The sequence below is a fragment of the Salmo trutta genome, chromosome 1, assembly GCF_901001165.1.
Source record: "Salmo trutta chromosome 1, fSalTru1.1, whole genome shotgun sequence".
NCBI classification, from domain to species: Eukaryota; Metazoa; Chordata; class Actinopteri; order Salmoniformes; family Salmonidae; genus Salmo; species Salmo trutta.
This window is the reverse complement of record NC_042957.1, coordinates 12,326,168-12,344,785: the sequence shown is the minus strand read 5'-3', so window position 1 is coordinate 12,344,785 and position 18,618 is coordinate 12,326,168. Positions and strand designations below refer to the sequence as shown.

The 18,618-nt window shown below is 44.0% G+C and overlaps 1 protein-coding gene across 1 annotated transcript; it reads right to left on the bottom strand.

Moving 5' to 3' along the window:
* Nucleotides 1-1,603: 1,603 nt before the first annotated feature.
* On the bottom strand, nt 1,604-18,488 carry LOC115163172 (AN1-type zinc finger protein 3). Its single transcript, XM_029714880.1, has 7 exons — nt 18,215-18,488; nt 17,761-18,119; nt 15,147-15,187; nt 12,816-13,019; nt 4,121-4,189; nt 3,878-4,054; nt 1,604-3,747 (listed from the first exon to the last, which is right to left on the bottom strand). The coding sequence occupies exons 2-7, from the start codon at nt 17,823-17,825 to the stop codon at nt 3,593-3,595; spliced, it is 711 nt and encodes a 236-aa protein (XP_029570740.1). The 5' UTR covers nt 17,826-18,119; nt 18,215-18,488; the 3' UTR covers nt 1,604-3,592.
* Between the last annotated feature and the right edge of the window lie 130 nt (nt 18,489-18,618).

Genomic DNA, 18,618 nt, shown 5'->3' with positions numbered 1-18,618 from the left:
TGGAATTTTCCAAGCTGTTTAAAAAGGCATAGTCAACTTTACAAGTGTATGTAAACTTCTGACCCACTGGAATTGTGATAGTGAATAAGTGAAATAATCTGTAAACAATTGTTGGAAAAATTACTTGTGTCATGCACAAAGTAGATGTCCTAACCGACTTGCCAAAACTATAGTTTAACAAAAAATTTGTGTTGTGGTTGAATAACGATTCCAACCTAAGTGTATGTAAACTTTTGACTTCAACTGTATGTACTGCAGACATTGGACCTCTACTACTTGACAGTAGTACAACAAAAAGCACAGTAAAGAAAGTAGATTATAATACGGTTTCCCCTTACAGTATGTAAATGTTGAATGTATTACTGTATTTATGAAATTAGGAGCTATACTACTTTAACATGTTAATCTTGTATCCTGTAATATATGCAATTTTTTTGTAGAACTGAAAGACAACCACCACGTGGTGGTAGAACACATTTAAAATGAATAGAAGGCTGCCATTGTTCAAATGGTAGTTGAAAATAATGCCATAAGAATGTGGGAAATCCAGCAACGGATGATTGAAAACCCTGCTCTCTTGCATAACATCAGAGTGACCATATCAACCATAGCCCACATTCTTAAGAAACACCATCTCCGGATGAAGCAAATCTACAGAGTCCCATTTGAAAGGAATTCCCAAAGAGTGAAGGATAAAACGGTACGAATACAAGTAATGTACTAGTATTACACTCTTGAAACAGACTCAATGATGTTGCCACTGAACTTTACTATACATTATTTACTGGTCATTTCAGAGAATCATGAAGTTGGATGCAAGTCCCATCCCCCAGGAACTCATATTCAGATTCATTTAGCAAAGACTAGTAGGAGAGGAAGGAACATCATTGGTCAGCACGGGGGAAATTATACCATATGCGCAGTTTTGAGCCACCATGGAGTCCTCCACCGCCATGACACCCTTGGACCATACAACACTGCCCATCTCTAATTTCCTGAACACTTTACATTAATCTTTTTCAGACAGAGCAGACTGTCAGGTGATCCTGAGCAGCAAATGTTCGAATTTGGGACAATGTGAGTTTCCATCAGGCTCGCAACTGGTTTCATGACCATACCAGGTTTACAATTCTCTATTTCTCAACCCCATTGCATTGTTTTCAGCATGGTGGTGGTATGATCGCAAACCCCATGAACATATGGCCCTTCTCTAGGCAATGGAAGCCGCCTGTGGTGACATTCCAGCAGAGTCCTGTCAGGGGTGGATGAGTCTTGCCAGAAGATATTTCTCCCCCCCGACCAAGGAGAATATCGGCTGTGATGTTGAATATCTGTGGCCGGACCATAACAACAGAAATGACAGATTGTTTTCACAATGGAGTATTTGTTTGACAGGTTCTTTATCTATTCCATACAGTAGTGCAAATAGGCTTCTTCCTTTATGTATGCAAAATATTTACTGTGTGTGCGTACAGTATGCTGTTGACATGTATTGAGTCATGTTGAAATATATAACTTGCACTTGTGTTCCTTTGAGTACAGAGTAACAAAATCTTAGTCTTTACACTGAAATAGTGACAGATCACACTGACATTCAGTTAAATTCATTTGATGTGCATCTCATTTTGAGCAGGGAGCACGTGATTTTAATTGCAATGTTTCATTAAGCAAGATGGGGTTTGGGCACTGTTGAGTACCTAAGATGTAGTAGCAAACGTTAATTGGGAAACTAATGTCCATGATTTTGGAATGAGATGTTCGGCGAGCAGGTGTCCAACTTCACCTTTTCTTGCCCCACTTCTCTGCTCAATAGAGGACATTAATACAGGGAAAGGTTTCGGGCAATCCTCAAAACAAGGGCTAGATGAAGTTAGAAACACAAAGCAGAAGGGTACGGGCACAGACGCAATCGTATGATATTTATTGTTCGTTTGTCAGTCTAAAGTATGTCTACCTTTCACACAAGTTGTATATGTAAAAAGTGTCAATTTTAGAGCTTTTTTCCCCCATTACGGACATTGACAGAATCAGGTTTTCACTTCACGTTGTTTGATGGACTCAAAGTTTACCCTTATTTTCCCATTATAATTCAACTTTAAAGATCACAGACTACCCGCTCCTCTAATCCAGTTTAATCATCCTCAGCAAAAAGGCCAAATACAATAAGAGAAAACAAAAAGTTATTTTATACATTTAACTAAATATGCAGCGCTATGCTAGTGTGTAAGTAAATCAAAACCATATGGTTAAATACAATTTCTTTTAAGATACAGAAAGATATTAATTTCTTCCATTAGCACTCGAGAGAACAGGTCGCAAAATATCAAAATAAAACCAGCCACGACGGTACGCTCCTTTTTTGTTGTTGTTGACCACTACACATCACTCCCTCCATCCATCCTTCAAATCATTCCTGGCACCAGAAGGGGACCAGTGAGATTCGAAGGAAGCAGAGGAGAGGGGGAGTAAGTGAGTGAAGAATGAGATGAGCATTGGGACCAGCACAGTCAAGTAGTGTGACTAGGGTAGTAAGAGAACGATATGGAACAGACTAGCAGTATACTACTTAGAATGAACCAATGTATCAGGCATGCATTCTAAGTGGTATTCTAGTATGGCCATATGAACAGAGCCATGGTTCAATAGTCCAAGAAGTCAGGGATTTTGTATGTACAGAAGAGGGAGTAGAGAGTGCAGGGTGTATTACAAAACAAAGAGAGCAGGAACAGCTTCACTCATTCAAAGGGCAGCAGGCAGAGAAGAGCTTCTGCTTGTGTCTCCAGTCCATTTGTTCAGACTCTGATCCAACAGAGGAGCGGAGGAGGCTGGCTGCAGTACAAAGGTTAGTGGTCTGGTTTGGATTCAAACCACTCTGGCAGAGACTCATAGGAACAAACACGGCCACACAACAACTGACCCAGGACCTGGGGGACAATGTCCTTACTCAACACATAAAAGCCAATCCAATGCCATGCAGAGCCATTGGGCAAGGAAGAGAGAAAATAAGGTGGGGGAGTTAAAGGTCGATATCCCACCCTCCTACAACCTGAGGAGTGGTCTAGGGACAGACAGGTCTATGTTCCGTTCCTTACAGACCATTGACATAGTGAAAACCTGCTGACAAAGACAACCAAGGAGCCGGTAAGGAGAGAGAGGTCAGTTTCATATAGAAAGTACTGTTGCAGACAGTCTTGTGATCGGTGAAGCAGAGGGAAAAGAGTGTTGCGCTATGGTGGCGCTGCTGTGTGCTAAAAAAATAATAATCTGACCGTTCTTTCTTTACAGGGTCCTTGTTGAATCTGAAGACTGGGCAAGTTAAGGCTGTGAAAATGAACATGCGATAGTGACAGTGTGGCTCCAGAGGTTGCTGTGGTGACAGTGTCCAAGTCAGAGTCCAAACTGCCAAGACTAACAGGAGTGGATCAACAATACTCAGATCCAGAATGGTGGGGCAAATTGTGAGTCTATTTCAACCATGCTCGCTCTCCCTTCTCCCCCCCGCTCACTTTCCCCTTCTCCCCACTCCCTCCCTTGCTCCTTTCCCCCTCTCTTGAAGTGCTTCGTGTGGAGACGGGCGGTCAACAGGGGCAACTCAGGAGCACTCTTCTCCAATGCGCTGGCACGAGCGGCCCACCTTGCGGTCCAGCTTCACCATCTTGAGGACGGCCTCCTCACGCCCACGCCCCAGGTGGTCGAACAGGCAGTCGTGCTGCTCAGGTAGACGGTGCAGCATGCAGAACACGTAGCCTAGGAGAGGAAGAACGAGGCAGAAAGACAGAAGGAGAACAAGAGAGAGTGTTAAAATGACTGAAGTCGCAGTTAGGAGACAAGAAAACCAAGGGCAGATGTGTTTGTGTCATTCCCATGCAGTACTTACCGCAGCGACAGGAGCCCAGTTCCTGCTGTACCAGCTCCAGTTTGGTTTGGCAGCGATAGCAGCGCCGGCGGTTTTTCTGCTTGGGCCCTGGGCTAGGCTCCTCGCTAACCACCTCCCCCTCCTCAGAGTCCCCCCGTGCCCGTTTCTCTGGTGACGCCTCGCTCTCCGGCCCTGAAGCTGAAAGAACAGGTTACACAGAGTCCAACGTACAGTATTGCACAAACACAGGGAGCAAGGCTGTACCTGATTCGCAAGGACGTTTTTTGGGCGTACAGAGGGTGCCTTGGGCTGTTTCTGTGCATGATAATAGTTCTGTGGAGAGAGAGAAGAAAAGGAAGTGTAAGACAGGAAACATTCCTCATTGATCAAGAGCCCAGATGTGTGTCACCTAGACCAAGAAGCAGGGAATTAGATACAGCTTTGGAGACAAAACAATCTTGAATTTAAGACCTTGTGGCAATGTAATAAGATAAGCTCAAGTAACTTCAAAATCCATATAAAAATCCTGACATGCCAAGTCTTATATAGTTATATCAACATAGTTATATAGTTTATATCAACATACCCTTACATTAACATGAAGGTAAAAAAAACAAGATACTGCAATTGGTTTAAAACTGGGGACCTTAAATGAAATCCTGGGAGAAGCAAGCAGATCTTAACAGATTGTCAGTGCAACCATGTTGCCCCACTATGCGTCCTATCTAGGCCAGGCTGAGTGCATGCATTGCCAGCAGAGTGAGACACACATACACACACAGAACCACTCCTCCAGAGGCAGAAATAGAAGCAAGCTGTCAGTCCAACCTTACAGACCTCTGCCAACACAGATCATGAAATACATAGTATATACACTGAGTGTACAAAACATTAAGAACACCTGCTCTTTCCATGACAGACACCGGGTGAAAGCTATGATCCCTTATTGAGGTCATATGTTAAGTCTACGTCAAGCAATGTAGATGAAGGGGAGGAGACCGAAGATTTTTAAGCCGAGACATGGATTGTATGTGTGCCATTCAGAGGGTGAACGGACAAGACAAAATATACTGCTCAAAAAAATAAAGGGAACACTTAAACAACACAATGTAACTCCAAGTCAATCACACTTCTGTGAAATCAAACTGTCCACTTAGGAAGCAACACTGATTGACAATAAATTTCACATGCTGTTGTGCAAATGGAATAGACAACAGGTGGAAATTATAGGCAATTAGCAAGACACCCCCAATAAAGGAGTGGTTCTGCAGGTGGTAACCACAGACCACTTCTCAGTTCCTATGCTTCCTGGCTGATGTTTTGGTCACTTTTGAATGCTGGCGGTGCTTTCACTCTAGTGGTAGCTGAGACGGAGTCTACAACCCACACAAGTGGCTCAGGTAGTGCAGCTCATCCAGGATGGCACATCAATGCGAGCTGTGGCAAGAAGGTTTGCTGTGTCTGTCAGCGTAGTGTCCAGAGCATGGAGGCGCTACCAGGAGACAGGCCAGTACATCAGGAGACGTGGAGGAGGCCGTAGGAGGGCAACAACCCAGCAGCAGGACCGCTACCTCCGCCTTTGTGCAAGGAGGAGCACTGCCAGAGCCCTGCAAAATTACCTCCAGCAGGCCACAAATGTGCATGTGTCTGCTCAAACGGTCAGAAACAGACTCCATGAGGGTGGTATGAGGGCCCGACGTCCACAGGTGGGGGTTGTGCTTACAGCCCAACACCGTGCAGGACGTTTGGCATTTGCCAGAGAACACCAAGATTGGCAAATTCGCCACTGGCGCCCTGTGCTCTTCACCGATGAAAGCAGGTTCACACTGAGCACATGTGACAGACTTGACAGAGTCTGGAGACGCCGTGGAGAACGTTCTGCTGCCAGCAACATCCTCCAGCATGACCGGTTTGGCGGTGGGTCAGTCATGGTGTGGGGTGGCATTTCTTTGGGGGGGCCGCACAGCCCTCCATGTGCTCGCCAGAGGTAGCCTGACTGCCATTAGGTACCGAGATGAGATCCTCAGACCCCTTGTGAGACCATATGCTGGTGCGGTTGGCCCTGGGTTCCTCCTAATGCAAGACAATGCTAGACCTCATGTGGCTGGAGTGTGTCAGCAGTTCCTGCAAGAGGAAGGCATTGATGCAATGGACTGGCCCGCCCGTTCCCCAGACCTGAATCCAATTGAGCACATCTGGGACATCATGTCTCGCTCCATCCACCAACGCCACGTTGCACCACAGACTGTCCAGGAGTTGGCGGATGCTTTAGTCCAGGTCTGGGAGGAGATCCCTCAGGAGACCATCCACCACCTCATCAGGAGCATGCCCAGGCGTTGTAGGGAGGTCATACAGGCACGTGGAGGCCACACACACACTACTGAGCCTCATTTTGACTTGTTTTAAGGACATTACATCAAAGTTGGATCAGCCTGTAGTGTGGTTTTCCACTTTAATTTTGAGTGTGACTCCAAATCCAGACCTCCATGGGTTGATAAATTGGATTTCCATTGATTATTTGTGTGATTTTGTCAGCACATTCAACTATGTAAAGAAAAAAGTATTTAATAAGATTATTTCATTCAGATCTAGGATGTGTTATTTTAGTGTTCCCTTTATTTTTTTGAGCAGTGTATTTAAGTGCCTTTTTGAACTGGGTATGGTATGTGCCAGGTGCACTGGTTTGTGTCAAGAACTGCAAAGCTGCTGGGTTTTTCCACCCTTAACAGTTTCTAATGTGTATCAAGATTAGGTGGTGGACCAAAGGACATCCAGCCAACTTAACTGTGGGAAGCATTGGAGTCAACATGGGCCAGCATCCCAGTGGAACTCTTTAGACACCTTGTAGTCCATGCCCAATAAATTGAGGTTGTTCTGAGGGAAAACTCAATATTAGGAGGGTGTTCCTAATGTTTTGTACATTGAAAGCAGGTGCTTCCACACAGGTGTGGTTCCTGAGTTAATTACGCAATTAGCATCCCATAATTGTTTTTTATTTTACCAGGTAAGTTGACAACACATTTTAATTTACAGCAACAACCTGGGGAATAGCTACCGTGGAGAGGGGGGCGAAGGAGTCAACTGGAAGCTGGGGATGATTCGGTGGCTATGATGGTATGAGGGCTAGATTGGGAATTTAGCCAGGACACCCGGGTTAACACTCTTACGATAAGTGCCATGTTCCGGGATTCATCTAATGGCATTCATTTCATTTAACTAGGCAAGTCAGTTAAGAACAAATTCTTATTTACAAATGTCAGCCTACCCCAGCCAAACCCTAACACTGGGCCAATTGTGCGCCGCCCTATGGAACTCCCAATCACAACCGGTTGCGATAAAGCCTGGAATCGAACCAGGGTCTGTAGTGAATGCCTCCAGCACTGAGATGCAGTGCCTTAAACCGCTGCACCACTCGGGAGCCCATTGAGGAGTATACCACCTGTCACCGGCTTCATCAATAAAGTGCATCGACGATGTCCCCCCCCCAGTGACCGTACGTACTAGAGGTCTACGATTATGATTTTTCAGCGCCGATGCGAGGACCCGAAAAAGCCGATACCGATTTAAATCGGACGATTTTTATTTAATTGTAATAATGACAATTACAACAATACTGAATTAACACTTACTTTAACTTAATATAATACATCAATAAAATCAATTTAGCCTCAAATAAATAATGAAACATGTTCAATTTGGTTTAAATAATGCAAAAATAAAGTGTTGAAGGTAAAAGTGCAATATGTGCCATGTAAAAAAGCTAACGTTTAAGTTCCTTGCTCAGAACATGAGAACATATGAAAGCTGGTGATTCCTTTTAACATGAGTCTTCAATATTCCCAGGTAAGAAGTTTTAGGTTTTAGTTATTATAGGACTATTTCTCTATACCATTTGTATTTATATACCTTTGACTATTGGATGTTCTTACAGGCACTATAGTATTGCCAGTGTAACAGTATAGCTTCCGTCCCTCTCCTTGTCCCTACCTGGGCTCGAACCAGGAACACGTCGACAACAGCCACCCGAAGCATCGTTACCCATCGCTCCACAAAAGCCGCGGCCCTTGCAGAGCAAGGGGAACAACTACTTCAAGGTCTCAGAGCGAATGCAACGCTATTAGCGCGCACCCCGCTAACTAGCTAGCCATTTCACATCAGTTACACCAGCCTAATCTCGGGAATTGATAGGCTTGAAGTCATAAACAGCTCAATGCTTGAAGCACAGCGAAGAGCTGCTGGCAAATGCACAAAAGTGCCTTTTGAATGAATGCTTACGAGCCTTCTGCTGCCTACCACTGCTCTGTCAAATATCAAATCATGGACTTAGTTATAATAAACACAGAAATACGAGCCTTAGGTCATTAATATGGTAAAATCCGGAAACTATCATTTCGAAAACAAAACGTTTATTCTTTCAGTGAAATACGGAACCTTTCCGTATATGTTATCTAACGGGTGGCATCCCTAAATCTAAATATTGCTGTTACATTGCACAACCTTCAATGTTATGTCATAATTATGTATGGTCTTTGTTAGGAAGAAATGGTCTTCACATAGTTCGCAACGAGCCAGGCTGCCCAAACTGCTGCATATACCCTGATTCTGCTTGCACGGAACGCAAGAGAAGTGACAATTTCCCTAGTTAAAAGAAATTCATTTTAGCAGGCAATATTAACTAAATATGCAGGTTTAAAAATATATACTTGTATATTGATTTTAAAGAAAGGCACTGATGTTTACGGTTAGGTACATTGGTGCAACGACAGTGGTTTTTTTGCGAATGCACTTGTTAAATCAACACCTGTTTGGCGAAATAGGCTGTGATTCAATGATAAAATAACAGGCACCGCATCGATTATATGCAACGCAGGACACGTTAGATAAACTAGTAATAGCATCAACCATGTGTAGTTAACTAGTGATTATGTTAAGATTTTTTTTTTTTAATAAGATAAGTTTAATGCTAGCTAGCAACTTACCCTGGCTTCTTGCTGCACTCGCATAACAGGTAGTCAGCCTGCCATGCAGTCTCCTCGTGGAGTGCAATCGGCGTCCAAAAATGCCGATTATCGATTTGTTAGTTATGAAAACTTGAAATCGGCCCTAATTAAAAAAACTTTTTTTTTTTTTAAAGTAAATAAAATCTGCCATTCCGATTAAATCGGTCGACCTCTAGTACGTACATATTCCAAGCAGAAGTCATGGATTACAGGCAACATCTGCAATGAGCTAAAGGCTTGAGCTGCCGCTTTCAAGGAGTGGGACACTAATCCGGATGCTTATAAGAAATCCCGCTATGCCCTCAGAAGAACCATCAAGCAGGCAAAGTGTCAATACTAGAGGTTGGCTGATTTAAATCGGAATGACCGATTTAATTAGGGCCAATTTCAAGTTTTCATAACTTTTTTTTTTTTTTTTTTTTTTTTACACCTTTATTTAACTAGGCAAGTCAGATTAAGAACACATTCTTATTTACAATGACGGCCTAGAAACGGGGGTTAACTGCCTTGTTCAGGGGGGGATTCGTTTTTGCAACCTTCGGTTACCAGTCCAACGCTCTAACCACCTGCCTTACATTGCACTCCACAAGGATTAACAGGCTAACTACCTGTAACTCGAGGGCAGCAAGAAGCAAAGGTAAGTTGCTAGCTAGCATTAGACTGATAGTTTTTTTATAAATCTTAACATAATCACTAGTTAAACTAGTAATATCATCAACTATGTGTAGTTATCTAACGTGTCCTGCGTTGCATATGATCGATGCGGTGCCTGTTAATTTTAATTGAATCACAGCCTACTTCGACAAACGGGTGTTGATTTAACAAGCGCATTTGCCAAAAAAGTACTGTCGTTGCACCAATGTACCTAACCATAAACATCAATGCCTAACAGGAATATTTAGACTTAGTCACCCGTTAAATACGGAACGGTTCCGTATGTCACTGAAAGAAAAAAAGTAAGCATTCGTAAGCATTCATTCAAACAGCCCTTCGCTGTGCTTCAAGCATTGCGCTGTTTATGACTTCAACCTGGGTGGTTTAATTTGTGTTACGTTCCAACAGGAATCTATTCCAAAAACTTCGTAAATAACAAGGTTTCCAAAAAAACAACGCATACACAAAGTTGTATAGCGGCAGAATAAGATACCGGGTAGGGAGTGGTCTGTGTCATTGCGTTTTTCACTCATCACGTTTATTCCGAAAAATGTCTGTCCTCACATGTCTGTTTGCCTATGGACAAACATTAAGAATAAGCTACGTGGTGAGTTGATGCCTATTCGGCAGCTAGTTAGCTAGGTTTGTATGCATTGCTACTTTGTATGCGTTGTTGGCAACCTTTTACTTTACGTTTTTTGGAACAGATTCCTGTTGGAACGTTCCACAAATTATACCCACCCCTTCAAGCCTATCAACTCCCAAGATTAGGCTGGTGTAACCGATGTGAAATGGCTAGCTAGTTAGCCGGGTGCACGCTAATAGCATTTCAAACATCACTCGCTCTGAGACTTGGAGTAGTTTTTTCCCTTCCTCTGCATGGGTAACGCTGCTTCGAGAGTGGCTGTTGTCGATGTGTTCCTGGTTTGAGCCAAGGTAGGAGCGATGAGAGGGATGGAAGCTATACTGTTACACTGGCAATACTAAAGTGCCTATAAGAACATCCAATAGTCAAAGGTATATGAAATACAAATCGTAGAGCGAAATGGTCCTATAATAATATAATAACTACAACCTAAAACTTCTTACCTGGGAATATTGAAGACTCATGTTAAAAGGAACCACTAGCTTTCATATGTTCCCATGTTCTGAGCAAGGCACTTAAACATTAGCTTTCTTACATGGCACATATTGCACTTTTACTTTCTTCTCCAACACTTTGTTTTTGCATTATTTAAACCAAATTGAACAGGTTTCATTATTTATTTGAGGCAAAATTGATTTTATTGATGTATTATATTAAGTTAAAATAAGAAGTGTTCATTCAGTATTGTTGTAACCGTCATAAAAAAACAGGAAAAAATAAATAATAAATCGGCATCGGCTTTTTTTGGTCCTCCAATAAATCGGTCGACCTCTACCCTAGACCCACTCCAAATCACATACCGCTCCAACAGATCACGCAATCTCAATTGCACTCAACACTGCCCTTTCCCACCTGGACAAAAGGAACACCTATGTGAGAATGCTATTCATTGACTACAGCTCAGCATTCAACACCATAGTGCCCTCAAAGGTAATCACTAAGCTAAGGACCCTGAGACTAAACACCTTCCTCTGCCATTGGATCCTGGACTTCCTGACAGGCCGCCCCTAGGCATTAAGGGTAGGCAACATCTGCCACGCTGATCCTCAACACTGGGGTCCCCCAGGGGTACGTGCTTAGTCCCCTCCTGTACTCCGTTCACCCACGACTGCATGGCCAAGCACAACTCCAACACCATCATTAAGTTTGCTGACGACCCAACAGTGGTAGGCCTGATCACCGACGAGAGCCTATAGGGAGGAGGTCAGAGACACTGCCAGGACAACAACCTCTCCCTCAATGCGAACAAGACAAAGAAGCTGATCATGGTCTACAGGAAAAGGAGGGAAACTGCTCGGCATCGACCGTAGGGCGCTACAGAGGGAAGTACGAACGGATCGGTATATCACTGTGGCCAAGCTTCCTGCCATCCAGAACCTATATACTAGGCGGAGTCAGAGGAAGGTCCAAAGTAATTGCCAAAGACTCCAATCATCCAAGTCAGACTGTTCTCTGCTACTGCACCGCAAGCGGTACCGGAGCACCAGGTCTAGGTCCAAAAGGCTCCTTAACAACTTCTACCCACAAGCCTGCTGAACAATGAATCAAATGGCCACCCGGACTATTTACATTGACACCCCCCCAACGCCCCTTTGTTTTTACACTGCTGCTACTCGCTGTTTATTATCTATGCATAGTCACTTTACCCCTACCTACATGTACAAAGTACCTCAACTAACATGTACCCCCACACATTGACTTGGTACCGGTACCCCCTGTATATAGCCTGACTAACCTGTACCCCCGCACATTGACTCGGTACCGGTACCCCCCTGTATAAAGCCTTGTTATTGTTGTGTAATCATGTTACTTTTAGATTTGATTTATTTCGTCAATATTTTTTGGAACTGCATTGTTGGTTAAGGGCTTGTCAGTAAGAATTTCACGGTAAGGTCTACACCTGTTGTATCCGACGCATGTGACAAATACAATTTGATCTTTAGTGACTACAACGTCCCATCCGAAACACAGCACCCTACACAGGGTAATGTCCCCAATCACTGCTCTGGGGCAATGGGATTCTTAAATGTATATATACACACACGTACACCAGAGGAAAGAGTGCCTTTTACTGGTCCTCAACACCACTTCCAGCAGCATCTGGTCTTCCAGCCAGGGACTTACCAGGACCAACCCTGCACAGCTTCAGAGGCAAGCCAGCAGTGGGATGCAGGGTGGTATCATGCATAAAAATGGTCAGTTGACCATTATCTTGGCTAGCATGGCTAGAAGAGATCTCAGTGACTTTGAAAGAGAGATTTCAAAAAGGGCATTGGGGGTTTGAAGGGTGGGTGTGTGTGTCAGTCTTAACTCAATTTAAGTATTTAAATAAGTTCATGAACACTACTCAAAACTTTCTCCAAATAATTGTTTCCAAATATCCCTAGGACCAAACAGACCCAGGTTCAAATTTGAGTATTTATAAATACACTTAAGTATTTCCTAATACATTTCCAAATATTCCACTACTTGTATTTTCAAATAAAAAAATATTAAAATACTTTCTTCAAAATCTATGTGAAAGTAATTGAAATACCATAAATAGTATTTGAACCCAGGTCAGATTGAATGACTGAAAATGAACTCGGCTATAGTAATTCATTCAAAGGTTTCAGAAAGTGCAACATCTCAAAACTAAGTTGTGGACCCCTCATCTTACCGTCCTGTGTATTGGATAACATGGGGACAGGGTCTTCGGTTGATGCAGATGGCTGCTCGGAGCTAGTAAGTGGCGACGACAATAGGGATTGGCTACTTTTGCTGCTGCTACTCATCTCGCTATTGAAGACAGCCGATTGGGTACTCCCAGTGCTCGGGCTGGGTTTTGGGGCACAGTCCTCATCTGTCTGCTTCTTCTCGATATCTGAAAGACAGATGAAATAATGCTTATTAGTGCCCCAAGCACCACATACGTCGGCTCTTGACAGACCAGCTGCTTCAATACATCAACACCATCATGCCGGAAACCCTAGACCCACTCCAATTTGCATACAGATGACACAATCGCACTCCACACTGCCCTTTCCCACCTGGACAAAAGGAACACCTATGTGAGAATGCTATTCATTGACTACAGCTCAGCGGTCAACACCATAGTGCCCACGAAGTGCATCACTAAGCTAAGAATCCTGGGACTAAACACCTCCCTCTGCAACTGGATCCTGGACTTCCTGACAGGCCACCCCCAGGTGGTGAGGGTAGGCAACACCTGTCATGCTGATCCTCAATACTGGGGCCCCTCAGGGGTGTGTGCTTAGTCCCCTCCTGTACTCCCCATTCACCCACGACTGCATGGCCAAGCACGACTCCAACACCATCAAGTTTGCTGACGACAACAGTGGTAGGCCTGATTACCGACAACGATGAGACAGCTTATAGGGAGGTCAGAGACCTGGCATTGTGGTGCCAGGACAACAACCTCTCCCTCAATGTGAGCAAGACAAAGGAGCTGATCGTGGACTATAGGAAAAGGAGGGCCAAACAGGCCCCCATTAACATTGACGGGGATTAAGTGGAACGGGTTTGAGAGCATAAAGTTCCTTGGTGTCCACGTCACCAACAAACTATCATGGTCCAAACACACCAAGACAGTCGTGAAGAGGGCACAACACCTTTCACCCCCCCCCCCCCCCCCAGGAGACTGAAAAGATTTGGCATGGGTCTACAGCTGCACCATCGAGAGCGACGGTTGCGTCGCCGCCTGGTATGGCAACTGCTCGGCTATCTATACACTAGGCAGTGTAAGAGGAAGGCCCAAAGTAATTGTCAAAGACAGTCACCCAAGTCAGACTGCTCTCTGCTACCGCACGGTAAGCGGTACCAGAGTGCCAAGTCTAGGACCAAAAGGCTCTTTGACAGCTTCTACCCCCAAGCCATAAGACTGCTGAACAATTAATCAAATGGCCACCTGGACTATTTACATTGACCCCCCCCCCCCCCCTCGTTTTACACACTACTGCTACTCGTTTATTGTCTATGCAGTCACTTGAAAAATTACCTCAACTAACCTGTACCCCTTGTATATAGCCTCGTAATTGTTAAGTAATGTTAATGTGTTAACTTTTAGATTTTATTAAATTGTTTTACTTCAGTAAATATTTTCTTAGCTCCATTTCTTGAACTGCATTGTTGGTTAAAGGCTTGTAAGTAAGCATTTCACAGTAAGGTCTACACCTGTTGTATTCGGCACGTGACATTTGATTTGGCCCACACAAACATACTCGTGTGGGGGCATGCATCACCACCCCCAAGAAGCCAATCAAACTCAGATGGAATGGCTCAGAATGGCCGTATTTTAGGCTACCAGAGTCTATCCATCTACTCCCCATACCATGAGGGCAGCACAAGCTCAAAAAGCAGCTGGGTCATATCTTAATCCTCCACAGAACTCATTTCTGCTGTCGCTGTGCTCTTGTGTATCAAATCTATTCTAAGCAATGCTGCCCCCTTAGGTACCGTCTTCACCGAGCTCACTCGTTTCCATGGACACTGCCAGAGTTCCAGCATACTTTCTCTTCCACGCCTCCCAAAAAGGACTACAGAAGCCAGTCACAAAACTTCAGTCACAATCTCAATTTTAGAGCTGTAATCATTTACCACAGCAGGCTTGAGAGTCAACACCCTGACATACAGGCATGCATGATATCAGACCTGGGTGAATATTTTCCCTGACACCCATCTTACTCATTCTTGAGAGATCGCCATTATGCCAGTAAGAAGTCCACCTGGAAATAGGCTTTTTTCAGAATCCAGAAAGGGCCAAAAACCTAATATTTTTTTACAGCATGCCTATGGAATATTTCACAGGGATTTTTATACCATACTTCTACAAAATATGTCTAACGAACTAAGTTGGCTAATCGAAAGTGTTAAAAACAGCAGAGACATCACACGAGGCAGAAATCTGCACACCCCCTCCTGATGTCTCAGGTACACACAGAGCTCTGCCACATAACAGAAACCCATTGTCCACACATATGGGAAGGCTTACCAGCAAAACATTTTGAGCAGAGGTTCATGGTTTTACTGGACCTGGGGAGAGATAAAAAATAAAAATCAGTCACAGAAAGATGGTACCAAGCCCACTAAACAATTTGTCAACGCAATCTGCCCCTCTTATTTGCAGCTAAACAAATAAAAACATGCATGACTATTTCAATTCCTCTCAGGACACTCAAACATGACCCATTTTTTTGTACCCAGACAGTCTGATGGACCTACGAGGTTGCCATAGCTACAGAGTCAGTGAAAACAAGCTGATGGCAGGGGTGACAGATGACAGAAAGTCATGGCAGGGAAGAAGAGAAGGGGGAAACAAAGGCTATGGGGGAGGGGAATGTAAAGGGCGTCACAAACCGTTCAAAAGGGAAGGAGCACAAGGTAGTAATAAAGTGGATCTTTTTTACAGCAACAAATGAGTGACAGGTAGACCAATATCCCTTTGATCTCATTGGTTATGAAGCTAATCAGTCCAGGCTAAGCAGATTTTAGTGGCCATCCTGACAGGCTTTGACTTTTAGGACAACTGACCATCCACCAGTGAGGGGTAATTACTGACTGGAGTAGGCTTGTCAAGTCAACATGGATAGGCCCAACAACTACACAAGATCATTGTGGATCAATCACATTTTTGCAATACTGTATACATTACAATATGTTTTGGTCAGAAATAGGCTAGACAAAATCTAGGCCTATATAGAAAACCAAACATCAAAGCAGACAGGTTCTCTCCTCTCACAATCCTAATCATGTAGAATAGGCCAACTCAACACATGGCAGACTAAACTCCATGACACATACAAACAAACCAAACCCTTCCATGTAACATCAAAAACATGTTCAACTCAACAAAAAATACAACATCTCCCACTAAACATGCAGCATTTTCTCAGGCTTTCCTTTGAATCCCTCCCTCATTGACATCATGTTTCCAGAGGTTGGCTAATGGTTGTTCTCATTCTGGACGTCTCTGACACTCACAATGCTGGGACGTTTCTGTTTAGGGCTCTGTGATCACTGTCAATATGGGAGAGGCTGGAACTCTAAGGTATTCAGCCAATTGTGCCCTTTGGAGGGAACGTGACCAATGCAGTGTTCCAATTGACTTGGGATACATTTAGGCCTCATCCTACCATGACCTTAACAGCAATTTCCCCACGTACATCACGTGTCATTCAGCGGTACAGTGTCTAGGCCTATACCTAGAAAAGCCTCCATCATAGAAGTGAGTTCTGACCAGCCCCATGCTAGCTTAATCCTTGAATCAATTCACTACATTGAAGACTTGTCTGCCTACCTACTTTCAGTTTACGCATTATAACCGAATGCCTCGTCTTCCTAAGAGCTTCCGCTGAGCTAACATGTTGATCAAAACACAATATCAGTCTAGAATGGTCTGTCCAATGGACAGTGCCCATAGAAATCTATGGGCCTGTCACTATCAAAAGACTGTCCTTCGCACTCAGTCACAATTATATGCACCAGGTAAGAACTGACCAAAAACAGAAAGGCGCTGCAAATTCATCCCGGATTTCTTGAAACTAGCCAAATGCTAAGCCTATATCCTGCAGTGTTGAGATAGACACCCCTCCCAATGTTTAATGAGGCATAGCCTGCCATGACAGACAGCCCTAGTCAACAGCAATACCCAAACTGAACAGGATGTGTTCATGGCTCTGGCTGTAAGCAGGCATACTCTAAAAAGAGATATAGGTTTAACACACAAGGGCTACAAGGAAAGAACGCCTGAGAGGCCTTCAGAGGGGAAAACTGACAAGCTTCAGACACCTCAAACCGGGTGTGGACTGCAGGAGCAGTAAACAGGCTGCCGATTGCGTCACCTGACGTTGACAGATGTGAGCAAACTGAATTACTCACATGTAGCCTAAGCAAAGTTGCCAACAACCGGATGTTCCGGTTCAGGGATACAACCATTTCCAACCTAGCTTCCTTTTCCGCTGAAAAACAGCAGACCACTAGGCTACCTGCCCTGAAGAGCCTCAGTGTGACTAGTAAAGTGCATGGGCCGAAAAAGATGGCCACAGTTTGGTAATAAAATTCCCCATCATTGCCCGTACAGGATTAACTGCCCAGTTCAAACAAAACAACCATTTTTTATTTCTAGCACAGGCTATAATCTTTGCCTGGTCCCTCTATTTCACAAAGGAGACTGGAATGTGAGGGAGGAACGTGCTGTAACTCGATGATTGTGGTTACACTATAATGACAGTCGGGAGAACATTGGATAAAGTGTCCAACGTTTCATCTTCAGTTAGGATATCACAGCTATATGACTGGCTACATTTCCATTTAAGGAGACATAGCTAGCCGAACTAGACCGAATAATAGCCTAGACCACAGAGTCTAACCAGAAAACATTGGTAAAACATGTAAAATCATGCTCTGGAGATTTCACGCTTTGATATAACTACACTCACGGACAGAGGGGATATATAAAAACATTCAGATCAGTTGTGTAGCTAGCTCGGCTAGCAACTTATCCCCAACCCCCACCCGGTCTGCCCAACAGAACAACAATGGATTTAGTCTAGGCGACATTAATTACCATCCCCACAACAAATAATACATGATGTGCGACATCTTACCCCCAAAATCCACAGGGACACCGAGTTGGTAAAGGTTTGCTGCGCTCACTACCAGTATCCCCCATGTCTTCAATAAAATGATGGTACGCAAGGCTGGGGAGGAGACAGGGGCCTTGTCTTTGTCAAGGATCTTCAGCCAACTCAAATATATGATATCCGCTTCTATAAATAGTCCTCGGTCAATTTGGACAAAGAAGGTGGATGGCTTTGCCGACACGAGCGGCCACAGGGATCCGAATAGTCATAAACTGCTCAGTTTGGATTAATTGAGCATTCAAGTGTCCACACCGGACTCAACGCAATCAGCTGGAGCTCGGCTACTACGAATAGCCAGAGGGGGTGTCAGTGCTTTATCCAACCTGTAACATGAACCACACAAATACAACATTACAATAAATATTTCCAACAATCTCAATATTATCACACGTATTCGACACAGCGTATAAGCAGTTACCTCGTTATCATTCCACTACAGTACACCGTGTGCTGCGTCCCTCTCCGTGGGACCACCCTATTTATCTAGCCTGTGGGGGCAGTCTGGCCTCAAAGACGATACGTATTATACAGCGGGCCGACATGTACAAAGTAATCAGATCAGGAAACTACGGGTACCTGACCCTCATTATGGCTCACATTTAGAATAAAACGTTCACTGTGCCCTATCAATAGAATCAAAATGGCGTGCATTGAACCCAATTCCAAGTGTTTCAGATTCCTGCGTAACGAGGTCAATGAACTATATAGGAACCAACTGGGACGAGAGGCATTATGGTCGAAAATAAAAGGGGGGATGTGGGTGAGATAACGAATGTATGCTCGCCGACACACAAGCAACTATTTAGATTTATGCATTTTAAA